The following is a 22,887-nucleotide window of genomic DNA, read 5'->3' as shown; positions in this document are numbered from 1 at the left end:
GATGCTTTTGAACTGTGGTGTTGGAGAAGATTCTTGAGAGTCCCTTGGACTGCAAGGAGATCCAACCAGTCCATTCTGAAGATCAGCCCCGGGTGTTCTTTGGAAGGAATGATGCTAAAGCTGAAACTCCAGTACTTTGGCCACCTCATGCAAAGAGTTGACTCATTGGAAAAGACTCTGATGCTGGGAGGGATTGGGGGCAGGGAAAAGGGGATGACAAGGATGAGATGGCTGGATAGCATCACCAACTCGATGGACGTGAGTCTGAGTGAACTCCGGGAGGTGGTGATGGACAGGGAGGCCTGGCGTGCTGTGATTCATGGGGTCGCAAAGAGTCGGACACAATTGAGTGACTGAACTAAACTGATACTTTAATAAATTAAAAAATATATTCTCCTCTTGATATATTAGTTCCATTCCTAATTATAATGGGGAAATAATCATAGATCTTCAATACTTCTGTGTAAGAATACTCACTGATATATTTTTAAATTATATAAATATGGGAAATGTTTAAATTATCTTAGAGTCTTATTACAATGTAGCTATTAAAAGTGCTTTCTTGATGGATAAAGACAAGGGAAATATTCATGATGTAAATTAGGCTAAAATAATAGAATAAAAACAATATATGTAGTACAATCCCAATTTTGTAAACTGTCCTACATTTTCCTACCACACACAATACGTATGACTTCAAGGAACACATCACAGCCTTATAAATAGTTGTCTCTGGACACTAGCATTGAAATTTGTAAATGTAGTCATTAATATACAGCACAGTTAAACACTCACCTTAATGGACTTCACTCTTGGCTACACAGGCTATTTCATAAATACTTGAAATAGAAGTCTCCAACAGAGCAAGTATGCTCCTTATAAGTCCTCCTATTACGAATGCCCTCAGTTGCTGCTGCAACAGGAAATGTTTTATAGGCTTCTTGCTTGTTTACAAAAAAGAATGCACTTCTCTGTATCTCACAATTCCTTTCCTCCACAAGAAACTCACCTTCTCTCATATCCCATCTTGTTTTTCATATTCATTCATACATTTCATATCCCAACCTCTTAATCCCAAATTGTAAATATCTAGGGTTAAAAGCTATCTGCTTGCTTTCCTTCTTATGGTTTGAAGTTTAATTCTTTCAGCTCTACTTACACCTAAATTATAGAAGCTTTTACTTTATCAACATCTGGTTGACAATGGTTTAATGTGTTTATTGTTTTCCTATGATCCTGATGTAAATGCACTCTAGGATTTTAATAAATATTAGTTCAAAACACCATCCCACCCCCAAAAGTGTCCTAGTCACATCTAAGGAGTGGAGAGTAACATTCTGCATGTTTCTAAATGATGCATGTATATTCCCCAGCATAGCTCCTGTTACACTTACCTACTATAAACTTTAGTTACTAGGTTGTTGATCTGTTTGTCAATTTTGTATTTTCGGTAATCTTCCAAGCCATCTTTAATTGCAATAATTGTAAGGACAACCACCAGAGGCAGCATAGTAATTTCCTTTTGGAAGGCTTCTACCAAAGGCACCCAGTTCAGAACAACTAGAAACAGGAAATATAAATTGGCGACTCTGAAACCCAAACACACACAAGGAGGTGTTAACAAAGCAAGCGAAGCCTGGAACAAACGAGGCAAAAGACCTGGTGGCCTTTTTCCACAAGTTCCTATCAGTTGATTTTGGATGCTACACAACAGAACTAGTGATATCTAACAAATCTGAATTAACGATGTATTATCCCTGCAGACATCTGGTTGGACGTACTCTAATAAATGTGAGGTATCATTTATTAAATATATTATAGTCAATATTGCAGTGTGACCATTGTGAGTTGTGTAACATAATAAAGCACAATAGGAGGTACTACTTTCTTTTAAAAAGTTCAAAAACCTTAAGAGGAAATTCAAAGTTAATGCATTGCAAAAACAAAAAATTAACTCAAACTTTCCGAAGTTAACTTGATTGTCCAATCATTAGGTTCAAACAAGGTTCAAAATAATTAGAAAACCCTGAGGGTTTATATTCCCCTGAGATCAACACTTCCATTTCTGCTTTCACATTACTGAGAACTATTTTTTAAGGAACTACGTCCCTTTTATATAATCAAATATTTCCCACTGGACTCTAAGGCAAATGCAAGCAGTCTCTTTCCTTAAAAGAAAGAAACTAAATCTCAGTTTTGCACGGTCCCTTGAATTTTTATCACATTTTCTTCCCACAGCCAAACTTCTCAAAATAATCTACACATATTCCTCATTTCTCACCTCCAATTCCTCTTATGCTGAAATTTTTGGCTACTTGCAACCCTTTTTGCTTCTTCTGTGGCTTCAATGATTTGCATATACAGTTCCGTTCAGTCGCTCAGTCATGTCCGACTCTTTGCGACCCCATGGACTGCAGCACACCAGGTTAACTGCATCTCTATCTATAGGGCTGGGCCCTGAACTCTATTCAGGTTCCAGGTTCTAATTCTATCATGGGCACAACTGCAAACCCCATACAAGATAGAAACATCCATAGTAGTTAAAACCATTAATTCGACAAATTCACATCTGTTCTTTAACCATATTCACTGTTTCATAACTACATGGAATATACAGAGATTAAAAAATGAGAATGAATATATATGAAATGAATAATACTGGAAAAAATAACCACAAATGCTGAGAATCTCTATACTCACATTAGCATCTCAAACTCAACATTTACAAAAACAACATAAACATAACCTTTGAGCCAACCTTGTTTTTATTCCTGTCTTTCTTTTTTCTGTTAATAATCCTGGTCATCATAACTCAATTTGCTCACATCATCTTTTCACTCCTTTCACTTAATTCCTTACATCTATCCATAGTATCTGTAATAGACTGTCCTCTTTCTCATCCCCACTTTGTTCTAAGTCAGGTCTCTATTACGGCTTGCCAAGATATATGCAGCATCTTCCTAAATGTTCTGTCCTGCTTTCAATTAGCCTCTAACAGTATCAGTCACAGAGGACTACTTCCCAGGCCTCCAGCAAATCTTCTATGCCACTGCCATTCTGCTTTTCTTTGTATTCCTTCCTCCATCTGAAATGTGCTTTACAGACATCTCTGCCTTGAAAATCTCAACCTTCATAATTAACTTCACATACCACTTTCTTTCTACTGCTCTGGCTAACAGTAGTATTTCTCTTTTTGAGGCTTCCATCCTAGTTGGCAGCACCTTACAGCGCGCATCACATCCACCATGTCTTTTCATTGTATGCACATCTTGCTGCCCTTGCTAAACATAAGGCTCCATAAGGAAAGAAGCTTCATGTAACCTTGCATTTCCTTCAATACTTAACCTGATGAAAGGGCTTCAGCAAATACATATTACACTGAATTATATCTGCTTTACCTAATCTTACAGGTTACATTTGTATTTAATTCAGAGCTCTATTTCCTCCTTTTATGAGGAATAAAAAGCTAGGAGCTAGTGGCTAAGACTCCCTGCTCCCAATGCAAGGTGCTCGGGTTCAATCCCTGGTCAGGGAACAAGATCCCAAATGCTGCAACTAAAGATTCCTTATGCCACAATGAAGATTTAAGGTCCCATGTACTGTAACTAAGACCCAGAGCAGCCAAAGAAGTAAATAAATAAATATTTTTTAAAAAAGAAGAAAAGGCTATAAGTCAAATTTAAACACAGAATTAACATTCTTTTAATGGACAGAACACAAAAGCAGGAGTGAATAGACTGAAGGTCATAGCCCCTCATTCACCTCTGGCAGGACACTGGTTAAACTACAGGGCCAAACTTAGTTTCCTTATCTGTAATATGAAGATAACAATATCTTTTCGTGTCACGAGAAAGCATTTTATTAGTCCTAAAGTGTTATATGAATGTAAGGACTCATCATTCCACAATGGACCCTACCAGAATTGTCAAAGATAATGTCGCAAGTGTTAGGCTTAGGTAACAGATATTATGAAAATGAAAAATCTTATATATCAATCAGAATGACAAAGAACATTTTAAGTTTTTTCCCCGCAAAAATAAAAGTACCTGTGAAATTGTTCAAACAAATTTCTTGGCACAAAATTCAACAGCGTGTACTTTGTTGTCCGTATTCTGTTATTCACGTAGGTTCCAGAGAACTTTTCATACTCCTCCTTGAAGAGCTGGAGGTGGGGAACGACAACCCGATGCTTTCCTGCCAGTCTGGGGGTCTGGGAGGACTTGCCCCCGCAGGCAAGCAGAGAGGAATAGCTGTATGGTCTCTCGTCATCGTCTGTGTTCGTACGGCCAATCGGCCGCTGCCAGTGATACCTGGCCCATTGAAGAAGCTCAGTCATGTCCAAAATGCGGTGAGACCCAGGTTGCATAGGTGATCTGGCAAAACAAAGAAAAGTCCATTAAAACAATTCTCATAAACTTCTGGAAAGTCTTAAAGAACAGTAATGTTAGTAAGATTAAATTTTTTCTATACTAAACAAATGACTCAACAGTTTACTGGAGAGGGTTGCCATTTCCTCCTCCAAGGGATCTTTCCAACCCAGGGACCAAACCCACGTCTCCTACATTGTAGGTGGATGCTTTACTTCTGAGCCACCTGAGAAGTCTTATTTAGTCTAGAAGGTAGCAATATGAGAGTAAAACAAGTCACTAAAACTCCATTTTAACCAAATCTTAATGAAATAGAGCATACACCTTCTGCCTTGTGGGCTGATCACCTAACCAACAAGAGATAGCACCCAAAAGGCCACTCCACAAGTTGAGGCAAGAAGTTTGTGCTTCATGTGTACAAGTCTCAATTTATCTAATCAATTTTCTCATCCTTGAAATGAGATTGTCACACATGTCAGGAGACTGTTGGGAGGATTAAGGGAATAACATATAAATCACCTAGCATGAAGCAATCAGTAAAGCCTGTGAAGATTACAAAAATAGCCACAAATGCTTTCCATCCCTGTAGTCACATCCCTTTACCCATGAAGTGGTGAAGTCTTTCTCTACCTGCTGAATCTAGGCTTGGTCTCGTGGTTTGCTTTGACTAATGAATCACTAGTAAACCTGACACAAGCAGAGGCTTGCAAAGTGCCTGCTCATGGGACTCCCTTAACAACTCCTTTCCCACTGCTCTTGGGAACCCTGCGGCCACTACCACGTATCTAGCCCAGGCTGGTAGTACTCATGATGAGTACTCATGACCCACTTAGCAACTATTGCTCCTATCAACATAGGAGTGAGGCCACTGAGTGCCAGCAGACTGACAACACCTGAGTGTACCCAGATGATACAATCTAGAGCAGAGACAAGCTGTCCCAACTGAACTCAACTCCCACCGTCAACCCACCACACTGTGAGTCAATAAAAGTTATACCACCAAGTTTTGGGGTGGTTTGATAGAAAACAAAATCTCTTACATCCCTTCCCTTATTTTCTCTATTTTCGAGTGTGTATTTTCCAGGAAATTCAGCCCTTCCTAGAACATGAGCTCATTAATTTAAGAAAAAAAAAATCTAATGTTCATTAAGAGCACACTCTATTCCAAGCACTTTGCAAAAGTATTTAAGGAGATCCAACCAGTCAATCCTAAAGGAAATCAGTCCTGAATGTCCACTGGAAGGACTCATGCTGAACCTGAAACTTCAATACTTTGGCCACCTGATGTGAAGAACTGACTCACTGGACTCGTCAGGGTCACTGGAAAAGACCCTGATGCTGGGAAAGATTGAAGGCAGGAGGAGAAGGGGATGACACAAGATGAGATGGTTGGATGGCATCAGCAACATGAATTTGAGCAAGCTCCAGGAGCTGGTAATAGACAGGAAAGCCTAGCGTGCTGCAGTCCATGGGGTTGCAAAGAGTCAGACACGACTGAGTGACTGAACTAAACTGATCTTATTTAGTATTTACCTTAATCTTATGACAGTCATTATTTTACTTGACAAAAGAGGAAATAGGTTTAGGGAAGTTAAGTGACTTGCTGAAATTTACGTGGTTAGCATGTAGATAAGGTTGATTCAAATCAAATCTTTCCAAGTCAGTCTGTTTTTAACTATTAATGTGCTTCATTTAACTTCACATCCAGAGTAGCTGGTACTTAGTAGATGGCCAGTAAAAGTTCACTGAGTAGGCGAGGAGAGTGGAGGGCAAGGTCTGGAAGCCTTGATGTCTATTCCTGCATTATCAATGTCATTGCATTTACTTGATCATTTTAGGGTGGAGTTCACTTCTGGAGATTTTTAGTAAATCTGTGGGTATGTCACAGATACCTACAAATCTGTGGGTACCAATCTGTATTGGTAATAAAACTCCCCTGATGAATCAGATTCAGGTGGTCCATGACTGCATCTGCAGAAAAACTAGGTTATGTGGTGGAAAGTACATGAGGTTAGAAATATAGAGACCTGGAGCCTCATCTCCAGAATCTCAGGGTTTAGGTGAGGCAATATGTATGTAAATATATAAATGCAATCCCAAGTGCAAAAGAGTCTTCAAGGTAATAAAATAGTTTGGGTAAATTCTTTAAGCTTTCTTCCTTTCTAAGCTTCATTTTAAGTTTATAACATGTCTATTATTTTCTCTAAAGTATTATAACTAATCAGATATAGAAATTATCCCCCTAAGGATATTAAAATTATATCCAGCTTTCATGGATCTGAAATCATAAATCAATACGTAGCAGCAGTGGAAGATTTGGTCCTATTCTAGTAATTCTAGTGAATCAATATTTGTAATAATCCATTCAGCTAACACACTTATTTACTCTATATTGGTCCTTAAGCAATCCAAGAGATTACAGTTACACAGCCTCACCATCACTGTACTTATAGAAAGTAAGTTGAATTACAAATAATCTCACAAAAATTTATCAGATCTTTAAAACTTAAAACAATAAAAACAAGTAAGAGGCAGAAAATCCCCTTTAATGGGAAGAACACAATAGCCTCCAAATGTGTGTATTTGTGTCTGGATATTGGACCCATAATACACAGCATCTACTATCAGTGAGAGAAAATGGCCAAAAAAGTCAGTTTCATCAGCTGTATACTAGGAATAGAAACAAGACAAAAAAAGTTCCATCCCATCGGTTTGCTGTCCTTTGGAGTTTGCTCTCTCAAATATCTGTCCATAGAGAGCTAAAACAAAGTACACTGACTGGTCAAACTAGTCCTCTTTTAATATCATGTTTTAACAATCTATCTCTCAAGTAATTTGAAAAGCCTATTTTTCACTTCAGTACAGGCGATGCATCAACAACATGGGGGCTTGGGTGCCCACCCTCCTCATTGTAGAAAATCCACATATAAGTTGTACGTGGCCTTGCATTTCCAGTTTCCAGGCATCCAGACTCAACCAACCAGGATTTGGTAATACTGTAAACATTTACTACTGAAAAATATCCTAGTTTAAGTGGATCCCTGCAGTTCCAACCTGCATTGTTCAAGAGTCAACTGTATATAAATTAGCTTCTTAACCTATATGTAATAATGAGAGCTGCTGCTGCTGCTGCTAAGTCGCTTCCGTCGTGTCCGACTCTGTGCGACCCCGTAGACGGCAGCCCACCAGGCTCCCCGTCCCTGGGATTCTCCAGGCAAGAACACTGGAGTGGGTTGCCATTTCCTTCTCCAATGCATGAAAGTGAAAAGTGAAAGTGAAGTTGATCAGTCATGTCCGACTCTTAGCGACCCCATGGACTGCAGCCCACCAGGCTTCTCCATCCATGGGATTTTCCAGGCAAGAGTACCGGATGGGGTGCCATTGCCTTCTCCGAGTAATGAGAGCTAAGAGAGCTTAAAGTAGTTCATAAGATATCCAGAAATCTTCCCAGAATAAGGATGTAAGATAGTGCTTTATCGATGAATCAGTAGATAATGTAAAATATTTAATATAAGCACTAAACACTTTTCATGTATTTCATCCCATCAGGGGGCCATTATGACAAAACTTAATTTTTAGCAGGCTGAAACTAATACAACTTTATATTACTTCTGAAAACCTTAAGAGTTTGCATTTACAGTTAAACTCTTAAGACACAGGAGTGTGCATCCTGCTGGGCCCCTCAATCTCATACAACAATCTAGATTCTACTTAGATTATTAAATTTCACAATAGAGTTTCTTGAGAATGTAAACTTAGAAATGATGAAGCAAATACAACACGTGGAGAGTGTTAACTTCAGGTCACCTTTCCCCATTCACTCAGTTCCAAAGAGGCAATTCTACAAATGGAAAATGTTTCATTGTCAAAGTATCCCCAGGTCCACCTTCCTCTGAGCCTCTCCAGTGCCCTTAAACTTGCATTAGGTGTTCTTTTTACTCATACTGTCTTCCCCCTTTCTCCTTTTCATCCTCTAGGAATTTCTGTAAACACAGAACTGGGACTGGCTCAGTGTCCTCCTTAGCATCCTCTCTTAGTCATGGAGTCTCTGTCCTACTCTCTAAGGCTATGTGACTTACCATCTTGTAATGACCCTCCTTCCCTTCGTCATGGCCACTCTTTGCCTGAAAAGTAATGACTGGATTAAAGGACTGATCTCCAGTGTTCTTGCCTGGAGAATCCCAAGGACAGAGGAGCCTGGTGGGCTACAGTCCATGGAGTCACAAGTGTGGATGTAATTAACATGTGGTGAAAATCCTTTCAAATTTCCAGTTTAGAATTTATACCATCTTAGATTCCAGGAGAATGACCAAGGAATCTACTTAGTCACTCTAGGTCAGTGCTTTCAAAATCTAACTGCTAGGACAGTGGGAAATACATTCTCTTATGCAACACACACACGTATACAGCTGAAACAATAGTACCACAAAGCAATTCTTGCCCTTCCTACTTGCCATGCAAGCATCTTCTATCCTACTTTGCTCTCTTTCTCAATCTCTCTCATTTTAATACTGGTCAAGCTGGCACCAAATTGGTTTCAAGGTCCACTAATATACTGATCTCAAGTGTTCTTGCCTGGAGAATCCCAGGGACAGGGGAGCCTGGTGGGCTGCTGTCTATGGGGTCGCATAGAATCGGACACGACGGAAGCGACTTAGCAGCAGCAGCAATATGCTGCTCTATACACTTTGGAAAGACACCAGTTGCACACGGCTCCTCATGGGTTCAAAGCATACGAATAGACAGATCCACTTTTAGCTCCTGATGGTAGAAGGCAACCAAAACACAGTAGTTGGACTAAAGGCCCAGGAGAGGGCAATACCTTCCCCAGTGCAAGAAGCCAGAAGTAGCTTTTTCATCTTTCTCCATTACCTCAGCAAAGTTAAAAGCATACAAATATTTAGAAAAGGCTTCATTATTACTTTCACATAAATGTTCACGAAATTTTTCCTTTAAGATATGAAGGGACAGCAAATCACAGTAAATCACAGCACGAATCTTGACATTTTAAAGTTTAGACTTTAGATAGATTATTTAATCTAGAAGTCACAAGCCAGAAGCCCTTAAGCAAATTTCTACCTAATGATGTATTCTGTATCACGGTGTTGGCAAACACATTGTTTTACACTTTTTGAATATAGGACTAAAATTTTAAAATAGAGAAATTCACATAAAATGCTGATAACTGACTTCTTTTAAAATGAAAAAAGTACAGAACACTGGGCATATATTTTCACATGGTAGCAAACATCGAAGTTTTTTACCATAGCTCCTCATCCTAACCCTGCTTTTTCTGGTTCACCAATTTTAATTGAGTGAATGAACACTCTGATCATCACTTTTTGACAAATCAAATTTCTCTATAGGCCCAGGTGTGAATGTCAGTTGCGTCACTAACAGCTATGTGGCCCACATAGTTAACCTATTAGCCTCACCTGGCTAAGGAACACAAGGCGGCACCATGAAGTGTCATGGGGCACACAGTAGATTAACAACATTCATTCTTTTCCCCACTCTTCTCCTTGGCTGTTTCTCAACATAAGTCAAGGTTGCAAACCCTGTAAATTGGGCTGAAGTCCAAACTTTCAACATATTGCTTGCACATTAAGGTTGTCCAAGTCTAAGTAAATGCTCTGTTCAATATATCTAATGATACTTGCAAAGTAAGCAACATTCAGTCGGATACAAATAGAGATCCAATCACAAAAGACAGGCAAGACATATCATCTGATCTCATCCTCAACCATTAACTCTACAATTCAATGTTTGTAAACAAACTGTATTCCACTCCTGCGGTGTTTTCCAAGCTCCGCCAACAAGAATTCCCTGGGGGGCCCTGTTAATCAGCATTCCCTAGGCCCCTCCCCTGGAGATTCTGATTCAGAGGCTATCGAATGGGGCCCACAAATGTGGAATTTAATAAGTACCCAGGTGACTTATCAAGGAGGTTGCCAAGTATAACCTACACCCTGCACCTCTGCAAATCTGCCCTCTCTTTGTGGCAGGCTGATCAATCATATACCAACTCACCACATGAGCCTCTCTTCACCCTCTAGACTTTTGGCTTTACCTTTGAGAGGGAGAGATGGAGAAGGATCCACATAGGAGATACGGTACATTGATTCCTTCTCTGCTCTCATTACAAACTTGAGCATGACTCAGGCACTGCAGTCTCTACAGTGGGCTGCAGGTAGCTTCATTTTTCAGAGTCAGGGAACATAGCTAAGTCCTTTCCAGACTCCACAGAGTCTAACTAATGCTTGCTCAAAGTAAGATGATCAACAAATGGCTGATCACTGAAGTTTACAGAAAAGTAATAGAAGGGAAACAGAAACAAAAACACACTGTTTCCTCTTTCATGGCTCAGCCTGGCCTGCCTTCCACAAAAGGAAAAGATGAAAGTTTAAGGCAACAGAAGTAATTCACTCTCAGCTTTGACTGCACCATTCTGTCTTTATTAGTAGAAGGAGTCTGCTTCTCCAAGTCTGAAGGACTTTTTTAGGAAATCATTCTGTCCTAGATTTGTAAGATCAATAAGTGTATAATCGTGATCAAGAGCATAGACTCAGGAGCCAGACACCGACATCAATTCCTGGCACCTCCACTTGCCACCTAACCTCAGTTTAAGACTTGTTGTGAGGATTCAGTGAGTTAATATATGTAAAGCTCTTAGGGCAGTGTGGGAAGCATGCAAGTGTTAAGTAAAATTAACAACTGTAGTGATAATCCGGGAAATGTTCTCTCAACCATAGTATTTTTTCACAAGTGTTGACAATGTTATATATAGTATTGATAGTAACGACGATACCAAATTACTCATTGATGTTTCATTTCTTAAAGCGCATGTAACTCACACTCAACCACCTGGTCACACAGCTTTAGCAACTTAGTTCTTTCACTGAGCTGGAGAGTCTGCCAGGCAACCAAGTAGCTGAGCAGAGCAACACGCTCTCAACTATCCCCAAAGGATAAAGAGAGCACTCTGACAGACAGAAGCTCTAACGAGCAACTGCATGTGAAGCATTTTCAGAATTTTTCAAGAACAGCATTCATAATTCAAAGACTTTTCCCACTCCATGAAGAGCTGATTTGTCATGGTTTTCCACTAGTAAACCAAAAGGCTCCATGCTTTATTTGACCTCATCCTCTGCCACTAACCCTTGAAAATTAACACAATTTTTTAAACATACCAAGAACTAGGTGCCTAAAGGTCATTCATCATCACTTGGAATAAGAAAGAACGTTTTAGATTCTGATACATCACTCCTGAATGACCTTCTGTCCTTAAAAGATAGATTATTTCATTAAAAAAGAAAAAAAAAACTATAGTTTACATAGGTTTTATTAAAATCTACATTTCTAATTTCATTTTTAGTTTAAGAGCAAACTACTACTATATGAAAATCAGTAGTAGTTTGTTGTAAAATGGATTACAACAAATTTGCTGATGGTTAGTGATGGAAAAATAGCACTCAAAGTTAAACTGTATGGAGGTGGGATGGGGTGGGAGGTAGGTTCAAGAGGGAGGGGACATACATAAACCTACGGCTGATTGATGTTGATATATGGCAGAAACAAACAATATTGTAAAGCAATTATCCTCCAATTAAAAACAAATATAATTTTTTAAAAAAGATTAACTACATGAAAAGGACTGCATGTTCCTGGGCTCAGCATGGCCACTTGAAGCCTAATATTACCCAGAAATATGGTGTCAAAGGCCACCTGACTCTGTACACCTTGCTTTAACTCACACATTAGCATTTTATCTGGGATTTAAAAGTTAATTAATATGACCATAGATCCTAAAGATCAAGATTCCTAATACATGTTGATACTAGGAGAGAGGATTTGGCATGAGATGAATACAAAACAAATGCTACATATACCCAACTTGCAACACTACTCCACAGCAAGGCAACTATATGGTTGGAAAAAAAATGTTTTATTGTAATAATTATTTATCACCATCATACAAATATCTGTATGTACTAAAATATGTATAACTGCCACAAAAAAATTATAAACCACTTTCGCTTATGAATATTGATGGGGAAACAATAAAATTTAGCAAATGAAATACAATTCAAAAGAACAGCTGCTGGTGGTCTCAAAGGGCTGACAGCATCCTGAACTGACAGCCAGGAAGAAAACAGAGACCTAGGTCCTATAACCACAGGAACTGATTCTGCCAGCAATTTCAATAAGGCTGTAAGTGGATCCTTCCCCATCCTAACCTCAGACTTTGAGAACCTGAGCAACAAACCCAGCCTCACTGTTCCTGGACTTCTGATCTATGGAATTATACATTAATAAGCTGGGGTTGTTTTAAGCACTAAACTGTGGTAATCTATAGAAATTAATGCAGAGGTCCAAAACTAGTTGCTTTTATAAACAGGAAAATAACATATGGAAAAGTGGAATTTCAAGTTGGAAAATGGTAATTTAACAACTCTGGAATAAACTGACATTCATCTTGAAAACAGAAAGCTAAATTCCTACTCTATACATTAAAAATACATCTTTTATTAAAATATTAATAAATTTTTAATTTAATAACTTTTAAGTTAAAAACAAATCTCTAGATTAAAAACTTAAATACAAAAATTACAATAAATTTACCAAAAGAAAATTTAGAAAGATATTTTATTACTGTTAGCTGAGAAAAACTTTCCAAAGCAAGAGAGAAGTTAGTAAAGACAAATGATTTAACTATTCACTTACCTATCATCTATCTTACATAGCAAAAGTCATAAATAAAATCAAGAGACAAGTGCAGCTCATAATGATGGCTGCTGCTGCTGCTGCTAAATCGCTTCAGTCATGTCTGACTCTGTGCAACCCCATAGACGGCAGCCCACCAGGCTCCCCGTCCCTGGGATTCTCCAGGCAAGAACACTGGAGTGGGTTGCCATTTCCTTCTCCAATGCATGAAAGTAAAAAGTGAAAGTGAAGTCGCTCAGTCGTGTCTGACTCTTAGCGACCCCATGGACTGCAGCCTACCAGGCTCCTCTGTCCATGGGATTTTCCAGGCAAGAGTACTGGAGTGGGGTGCCACTGCCTTCTCCGCTTAATGATGGCAAGCTCTTAATATTCCTAGTAACCAAATCAGTCATACAAATTTATAAGACAAAAATAAAAAGGCCAATAAAATTGGGTAAGGAATATGAATAAGCAATTCTCAAAAGAGGACATCCAAAGGGCCAATAAATATGAAGAGACTCTCAAGCCTCACTAGTCACCAGAAGGTTGCAAACTGAAGGTATAATGAGATACTGTTTTTATCCATATGACTGATAAATATTAAAATAATTATAGCCTGTGCTGGTGAGGATAGGCATAAACAAACCCCCAGACAATGGGAGTGAAAACTGCTACTATCTTCCTCCTCTTTTACCCTCTCTCATGCCCCCCAAATTGACAGTATCTCTTAGAATTTTAAACACACATGAATACTGATAGAACAATGGGCTTTCCCCAGTGGCTCAGTGGTAAAAGAATCCACTGTAATGCAGGAGACTCTGAGATGCAGGTTCAATTCTTGGGGAGGGAAGATCCCCTGGAGGAGGAAATGGAACCCACCCCAGTCATCTTGCCCAGAAAATTCCATAGACAGAGGAGCCCAACAAGCTACAGTCCATGGGGCAGTCCACGTGGTCATAAAGAGTCAGACTGAATGACTAAACAACAGTACCAGCAACTAACAGAGCAAGTCCACTTTGGGGAGTCTTACCTATATGTACAAGAATGTATACTGTAGTTGGGTTTTTTTTGGCACTAACAACCTGTAAATATCATGAAAGTCAACTGGAGAACAGCTAACTAAATTATAACATCCACATTCTGGGATATTATACATGTATTAAAAATAACATTTCTCTAACCATTGACCTGGACTGATAACTATTAGGTACTAAAGCAGAAAAGGAATAAAACAAGTGACAGAGGTAAATGTAATAATCCAAAATTTGTAAAAAATGAATGAAGAACAGACTAATATGAAAGACCTGGATTCAAAGAATAGTGAGAAGAACTTGGACACAGTTCAAATTTCACTCTGGTTTACCGCCCTAATCAGTAAACAGATCTGCAAAGATGTAGGATACACCTGAGTGGCTGTAGCTCCTATCACCTGCCTAGTTTCTCATGAAGTTATGACTATTTAGGAGCTTTGTCAATTGTGGAGAATGAGGAGCCCATCAAGAAACGTCAACCTGGAATTAAGCCTTTTCAATTTCTTAGGCTGCAAGACGGTCACATTGACACAAAAGAGTCTACTGATTAGTAACCAAGGACTGGTCCTCCTGCAGCACAGATTCATAGGTCTAGGTTTTATTTCTTACACTATCACTGAATCTTCCATTGACCAGCCTTAACACAAACTGCCTGAATGCGTGCATGATCATACACATCTGCAAGGACATGAATAAAAGTACAGAAAAATTCACACAAATCTATTAATATTGGTTATCTCGAGGAGGGAATAAAAAGAAAACAGAAATTGTTAACTTTCCTTTTGTTATAGTAAAAATGTGATGTTGTTCAGTCACTCGGTCGTGTCCAACTCTTTGTGACCCCATAGACCACAGCACACCAGGCTTCGCTGTCCTTCTCCAATTCTCAGAGCTTGCTCAAAGTCATGTTCATTGAGTTGGTGATTCATCCAACCATCTTATCCTCTGTCATTCCCCATCTCCTCCTGCTTTCAATCTCCCTCAGCATGAGGGTCTTTTAGAATGAGTTGACTCTTCGCATCAGGTCACCAAAGGATTGGAACTTCAGCATTAGCCCTTCCAACGAATATTCAGGGTTGATTTCCTTTAGGACTGACAGGTTTGATCTTGCAGTCCAAAAAACTGTCAAGAGTCTTCTCCAACACCACAGTTCAAAAGCATCAATTCTTTGGTGCTTAGCCTTCTTTATGGTTCAATTCTCACATCCATGCATGACTACTGGAAAAACCATAGCTTTCACTAGATGAACCTTTGTTGGCAAAGTAATGTTTCTGCTTTTTAATACACTGCCTAGGTTTCTCATAGCTTTTCTCCCAAGGAGCAAGCGGCTTTTAATTTCATGGCTGTAGTCAGTGTCCACAGTGATTTTGGAGCCCAAGAAAATAAAGTTTGGCACTGTTACCATTGTTTCCCCACCTGTTTGCCATGAAGCGATGGGACCAGATGCCATTATCTTAGTTTTTTACATGTTGAGTTTTAAGCCAGCTTTTTCACTCCCCTCTTTCACCTTCATCAAGAGGCTCTTTAGTTCTTTTTGCATTCTGTATAAGGATGGTGTCATCTGCATATCTGAGGTTATTGATATTTCTGCCAGCAATCTGGATTCCAGTTTATGCTTCATCCACCCCGGTATTTCGCATAATGTACTCTGCATATAAGATAAATAAGCAAGGTGACAGTAGACAGCCTTGAGGTACTCCTTTCCCAATTTAGAACCAGTCCATTGTTCCGTGTCCATTTCTAACTGTTGCATCTTGACCTGCATAGAGATTTCTCAGGAATCAGGTAAGGTGGTCTGGTATTCCCATCTCTTGAAGAATTTTCCAGTTTGCTGTGATCCACATGTCAAAGGCTTAAGCATAGTCAATGAAGCAGAAGTAGTTTTTCTGGAATTCTCTTGCTTTTCTATCATCCAGCAGATGTAGGCAATTTGATCTCTGGTTCCTCTGCCTTTTCTAAATCAGCTCATACAATTGGAAGTTCTCGGTTCATGCACTGCTGAAGCACAGCTTGGACGATTCTGAGCATGACCTTGCTAGCATGTGAAATGACTACAAGTGTGCAGTAGTTTGAGCATTCTTTGGCATTGCCCTTCTTTAGGATTGAAAACTGACCTTTTCCAGCCCTGTGGCCAACTGCTGAGTTTTCCAAATTTGCTGGCATATTGAGTGCAGCACTTTCACAGCATCATCTTTTAGGATTTGAAATAGCTCAACTGGAATTCCATAATCTCCACTAGCTTTGTTTTAGTGATGCTTCCTAAGGCCCACTTGACGTCACACTCCAAGATGTCTGGCTCTAGGTGAGTGATCACACCATTGTGGTTATCCGAGTCATTAAAATCTTTTTTGTATAGTCTTCCGTGTATTCCTGCCATGTCTTTTTAATATCTTCTGCTTCTTTTAGATCCTTACCATTTCTGTCCTTTATTGTTCCCATCAACTTTTTGAAGGAAGAAGTTGTAAATAATAGCTATGAAACAGTCTAAAGCTGCCTTTGTATAGATATGAGAGTTGGACCATAAAAGAAGGTTGAGTGCCAAAGAACTGATGCCTTCGAACTGTGGTGCTGGAGAAGACTCTTGAGAGTCCCTTGGACAGCAAGGAGATCAAACCAGTCTATCCTAAAGGAAATCAACTCTGAATATTCATTAGAAGGACTGATACAGAAGCTGAAGCTACAACACTTCTGGTCACTTAATGCGAAAAGCCGACTCACTGGAAAAGACCCTGATGCTGGGAAAGCCTGAAGGCAAGAGGAGAAGGGGACGACAGAGGAAGAGATGGTTGGATGGCATCATCAACTCAATGGACATGAGTTTGAGCAAACTCCAGGAGATGGTGAAGGACAGGGAAGCCTGCAGTGCTGCAGCCCATGGGGTTAAAGAGAGTCAGACACGATTGAGTGACTGAACAACAAAGCAGCTGTGCTTAACATTAGGCCTGCATGATGCTACATGAGCCAATACTCTTTACTCACAGAGGCTAAAAAATAAACGAAGTTCTGAAAATTACAAGCTATCAATTTTAAGCCTAAAATCAATTAAGTTCAGAAATAAACATAAACCAAGAATAGAATAAGTACAAGCAATTCTGCAATGATTATTACTGCTTATGAAATACATTTTGCATGTCATTTAAACTTCACAACGTGGTGTGGAGTTTTCTTTCCATTTTTTCAGAAGAAGAAACAAGAAGTCAAGGAAGGTTTCCAGAACTCAAGGCATACAATTTTTTATTCCAAAGCCATGCCTTTCCAACTACACAATCCTACTTATATATAAAATTAAAAATAATCAAATATAATCATTTTAAGCTAAATTATTTCTAACCAGGGTATATTTTTCTAGACGATATAAAAGCCACAGTCATTCAATAAGAGCATATCTACAATATCATACTATGTTCCCTCTTGTACATAAACATACTTGAAAGCAGTCAGTTCTCAAAAACCCCGTTTCCCTTAATGAATGCTTAATGAAGCTTGCAGCAGGGCAGATTACCAAAGGTAAAATACAGGATAATGAACTCCCTTGAGTCCAGTAGGTATTTTTAAATTTCTGAGATCATCCCATCACCAGCCAACAAACAACTTGAAATATATACACGAGCTCACTCGTCCTAAAAAGAAAAACACGTTTGTGCATAGTCATTTCAAGGTGCCCTTTGTGGACGTCAAACACCAGGATGCATCAGAAAGTCCTGAGACACACCCGAGTCTCATACAGCAAATCTCGGGTGGGGATCTAGAATCTACATGTTTAACAAGTTTCCAGGTAGTGCTGGTATGCTAGTCCTGGGACCCACTTTGAGAAACACCATTCTATGCTATTCTAACACTATTCTATTCACAGTAATCCAAGTTTATGCCCCAACCACAAGTGCCAAAGAAGCTGAAGTTGAACTGTTTTATGAAGATCTACAAGACCTTTCAGAACTAACACCCAAAAAAGATGTCCTTTTCATTATAGGGGACTGGAATGCAAACTAGGAAGTCAAGAGATAACCTGGAGTAACAGGAAAGTTTCACCTTGGAGTACAAAATGAAGCAGGGCAAAGGCTAATAGAGTTTTGCCAAGAGAACGCACTGGTCACAGTAAATACCCTCTTCCAACAACACGAGAGAAGACTCTACACATGGACATCACCAGATGATCAATACTGAAATCAGATTGATTATATTCCTTGCAGCCAAAGACGGAGAAACTCTATACAGTCGGCAAAAACAAGACTGGGAGCTGACTGTGGCTCAGACATTGAACTCCTTATTGAAAAATTCAGGCTTAAATTGAAGCAAGTAGGGAAAACCACTAGACCATTCAGGTATGACCTAAATCAAATCCCTTACAATTATACAGTGGAAGTGACAAATAGATTCAAGGGATTAGATCTGATAGAGTGCCTGAAGAACTATGGACAGAAGTCTGTAACACTGCACTGGAGGTGGTTATCAAAACCATCCCCAACGACAAGAAATGGAAAAAAGGGAAAATGGTTGTCAGAGGAGGCCTGACAAATAGCTGAGAAAAGCAAAAGGCAAAGGAGAAGAGGAAAGATACATCCATCTGAATGCAGAGTTCCAATGTACAGCAAGAAGAGAGAAGGCCTTCTTAAATGATCAATGGAAAGAAAAGGAGGAAAACAATAAAATAAGAAAGACTAGAGATCTCTTCAATAAGATTAGATACCAAGGGATCATTTCATGCAAAGATGGGCACAATAAAGGGCAGAAATGGTATGGACCTAATAGAAGGAGAAGGTATTAAGAAGAGGTGGCAAGAATACACAGAGCTCAATTCAATCACTCAGTGGTGTCCTACTCTGCAACTCCATGGACTGCAGTACGCCAGGCTTCCCTATCCATCATCAACTCCCAGAGCTTGCTCAAACTCATGTCCATTGCATTGATGATGCCATCCAACCATCTCATCTTCTGTCATCCCCTTCTTCTCCTGCCTCAATCTTTCCCAGCATCAGGGTCTTTTCTAGTGAGTCAGTTCTTTGTATCACATGGCCAAAGTATTGGAATTTGAGCTTCAGCATCAGTCCTTCACATGAATATTCAGGACTGATTTCCTTTTGGATGGACTGGTTTGATCTCCTTGCAATCCAAGGGACTCTCAAGAGTCTTCTCCAACACCACAGTTCTTCAGCACTCAGCCTTGTTTATGGTCCAACTCTCACATCCATACGTAACTACTGGAAAAACCATAGCTTTGACTAGACAGACCTTTGCTGGCAGAGCAATGTCTCTGCTTTTTAATATGCTGTCTAGGTTGGTCATAGCTTTTCTTCCAAGGAGCAAGTGTCTTATAATTTCATGGCTGCAGTGGAGCCCCAAAAGACAAAGATCTTAATGACTCAGATAACCACAATGGTCTGATCACTCACCTAGAGTCAGACATCCTGAAGTGTGAAGTCAAGAAAGTGAAGAGGAACTAAAGAGCCTCTTGATGAAAGTGAAAGAGGACAGTGAAAAAGCTGGCTTAAAACCCAACATTCAAAAAACTAAGATCGGCATTCAGTCCCATCACTTCGTGGCAAATAGATGGGGAAATAATGGAAACAGTGACAGACTTTATTTCGGGGGGCTCCAAAATCACTGCAGATAAGATGCTTGTTCCATATGAAGGCCAGGCAAGGGTTAATACATCACCAAAAGCACTGAACTATTACTTTTGATACCTGGTGGTTAGTATCATGAAAGGAAGTGCTACATGAGAATATAAGAAACTAAGTATCTTTCACTTTGACCACTAAAAAATCTTTGTGACAGTTCTATCATTTTTAGGATGCTAAACAGGAAAAAGTCCATTTTACTTAAGCACATACCCCTTTCTAGAAAAGAATGCTTAAATCAAGCTCACTCAGTCCCAATTCATTCAAGAAACATGGCCTGAAAAATAGACTCAATGGTTGATAGTGGGGAGACAGAAACAGAAAATACTGTTCTATTTACATCAGAGAAGCAGCCTCTAGCCCAGATTAAGGGAGGGGACCAAGTAGAGCAAAAGGTGACAGGCTTATATCATTGTTGATGAGTCAAATTAGAATTTTCAAATACAACATGTTTATTTGGGTAGCCTATCCCTTCTCCAGGAGAGCTTCCTGACCCAGGAACTGAACTGGGGTCTCCTGCATTGCAGGTGGATTCTTTGAGCTATGAGGGAAGCCCCATAAAGAAGATAGCAGTATAAAATATAACTGGGGTAAACAGATGCATTGTTTTATATAGAAAAATGTATCCATTCTTAGTGTTCCAAACATATTAAATATAAAGAGTTTCTTCAATTCTCCTGTGTGAGAATAAACCGTATACACACACACACACACACATATATATATATATCTCCCAATATATAGACACTGAAACATATATGTCAATATATAGACACTTAAATATCTACTATCTCTAATATACCTCAACTTTTTTTTGAAGGGATCACACACCTAAATGAGTCACCTCTGTCTGATGCTTTGACTCAAAACTGAATTAAGCTAGCAAACCTACAGGTAAGTGATGCAAGTATATGCATGTACCTTTGTTATTTGGAACTAAAAAAAAAAAAACAACTCACCTATATTCATAGTGAGTTCCCACTCTCAGTTTATTCTTAAAGCTGAAAAAAAATAAACATACATTAAAAGGTTAATAAGGACAAGATAAGGGGGCCCACTCCTGTCACTATTATTCAACATAGTTTTGGAGGCACAGCAATCAGAGAAGAAAAATAAAAGGAATCCAGGTTGGAAAAGAAGAAGTAATACTATACATAGAAAACCCTAAAGATGCCACCAGAAAATTACTAGAGCTAATCAATGAATCTATTAAAGTCACAAGATATAAAAATTAATATAAAGAAATCCCCTACATTCCTATACACTAACAACAAAAATATCAGAAAGAGAAATTAAGGAAATAATCCATTCACCACTGCAACAAAAAGAATAAAATACCTAGGAATAAACATACCTAAAGAGACAAAAGACTTATATGCAGAAAACTATAGAACATGGATGAAAGAAAGAGATGAAACAAACAGATGGAGAGATATACCATGTTCTTGGGTTGAAAGAATCAATATTGTGAAAACAACTACATTATCCAAAGCAATCTATACTTTCAATGCAATCCCTATGAAAGCATCGATGCTATTTTTCACAGAACTAGAACAACAACAACAAAAAATTTTTCACAATTTGTATGGGAACACAAAAGACCCCAAATAGCCAAAGCAATCTTGAGAAAGAAGGATGGAGCTGGAGGAATCAACCACCCCAACTTCAAACTATACTACAAAGTTATAGTCATCAAGACATGATACTGGCACAAAAACAAAAATATAGACCAATGGAACAAGACAGAAAGCCCAGAGAAAAATCCAAGCACCAATGGGCACCTTATCTCTGACAAAGAAGCCAAGAATATAAAATGGGGCAAAGACAGTCTCTTCAATAAACTGTGCTGGGAAAACTGGACAGCTACATGTAAAAGAATGAAACTGGAATACTTCCTAACACCATACAGAGGGATCAACTCAAAATGGATTAAAGACCTAAATGTAAGACCAGAAACTATGAAATTCTTAGAGGAAAACATAAGCACAACACTCTTGGACATAAACCACAGCAAGATCTTCTATGACCCACTTTCTAGAGTACTGGAAATAAAAACAAACAAATGGGACCTAATTAAATGCTTTTGCACAGCAAAGGAAGCTATAAACAAGGTGAAAAGACAACCCTCATAATGGGAGCAAACAACAGCAAATGAAACAACTGACAAAGGATAAATCTCCAAAATATATAAGCAGCTCATGCAGCTCAATACCAGATAAACAACCCAAACAAAATATGGGCAGAATATCTAAACAGACATTTCTCCAAAGCAGACATGAAGTGAAGTGAAAGTTGCTCAGCTGTGTCCAACTCTTTGCAACCCCCCATGTACTATACAGTCCATGGAATTCCCTAGGTCAGAATTCTGGAGTGGGTAGCCTTTCCCTTCTCCAGCAGATCTTCCCAATCCAGGAATCGAACCGGGACTCCTGCATTGCAGGCGGATTCTTTACCAACTGAGCCATCAGGGAAGCCAAGAAGACATAAAGATGCTAATAAACACATGAAAAGATGCTCAACATTGCTCATTATTAGAGAAATGCAAATCAAAACTACAGTGAGGCATCACCTCACACTGGTCAGAATGACCATCATCAAAAAATCTACAAACAATAAATGCTGGAGAGAGTGTGGAGAAAAGGAAACCCTCTTGTGCTGTTGGTGGGAAGGTAAATTGATACTGCCACTATGGAGAACAGCATGGAGATTCCTTAACAAACCAGAAATAAAACTACCATACGACACAGTAATCCCACCACTGGGCATATTCCCTGAGGAAATCATAACTGTACCCCAATGTTCATCACAAACCTATTTACAATAGCCAAGACATGGAAGCAACCTAGATGCCCAACAACACAGGAATGGCTAAAGAAGCTGTGGTACATATATACAATGGAATATTACTCATCCATAAAAAGGAACATATTTGAGTCAGTTCAAATGAGGTGGATGAATCTAGAGCCTATTACACAGAGTGAAGCAAGTCAGAAAGAGAAAAACAAATATCATATATTAACACACATATATATGGAATCTAGAAAAATGGTACTACATGAACCATTTGCAGGGCAGCAGTGGAGACAGATAGAGAAGCGACTTGTGGACACAGTGGGGCAAGGAGAGAGTGGGACAATTTGAGAGAGTAGCTTTGAAACATATATATTA

At 39.1% G+C, this 22,887-nt stretch overlaps 1 protein-coding gene across 8 annotated transcripts in view; it reads right to left on the bottom strand.

The window, feature by feature from the left end:
* The window catches only part of ATP10D (ATPase phospholipid transporting 10D (putative)), a 137,880-nt gene that overhangs the window by 98,055 nt on the left and 16,938 nt on the right, over window positions 1-22,887 (bottom strand). For 4 of the 8 annotated variants that reach the window (XM_061420076.1, XM_061420073.1, XM_061420075.1 and 1 more), the window contains exons 2-4: window positions 20,679-20,720; window positions 4,047-4,373; window positions 1,395-1,589 (exon numbers count right to left, since the gene is read on the bottom strand). In XM_061420076.1, the coding sequence (XP_061276060.1) occupies window positions 1,395-1,589; window positions 4,047-4,366 (515 nt within the window). In that variant the 5' untranslated portion in view covers window positions 4,367-4,373; window positions 20,679-20,720. Of the gene's footprint in view, window positions 1-795; window positions 914-1,394; window positions 1,590-4,046; window positions 4,374-20,678; window positions 20,721-22,887 lie in introns of those variants that run through there. The other 4 variants (XM_061420077.1, XM_061420074.1, XM_061420080.1 and 1 more) reach the window with 4 other exon arrangements.

The sequence above is a fragment of the Bos javanicus genome, chromosome 6 (genome assembly GCF_032452875.1).
Source record: "Bos javanicus breed banteng chromosome 6, ARS-OSU_banteng_1.0, whole genome shotgun sequence".
In the NCBI taxonomy this organism is placed as follows: domain Eukaryota; kingdom Metazoa; phylum Chordata; class Mammalia; order Artiodactyla; family Bovidae; genus Bos; species Bos javanicus.
Note: the sequence above shows the minus strand (reverse complement) of the source record. Positions and strands in the feature narration are given on the sequence as shown.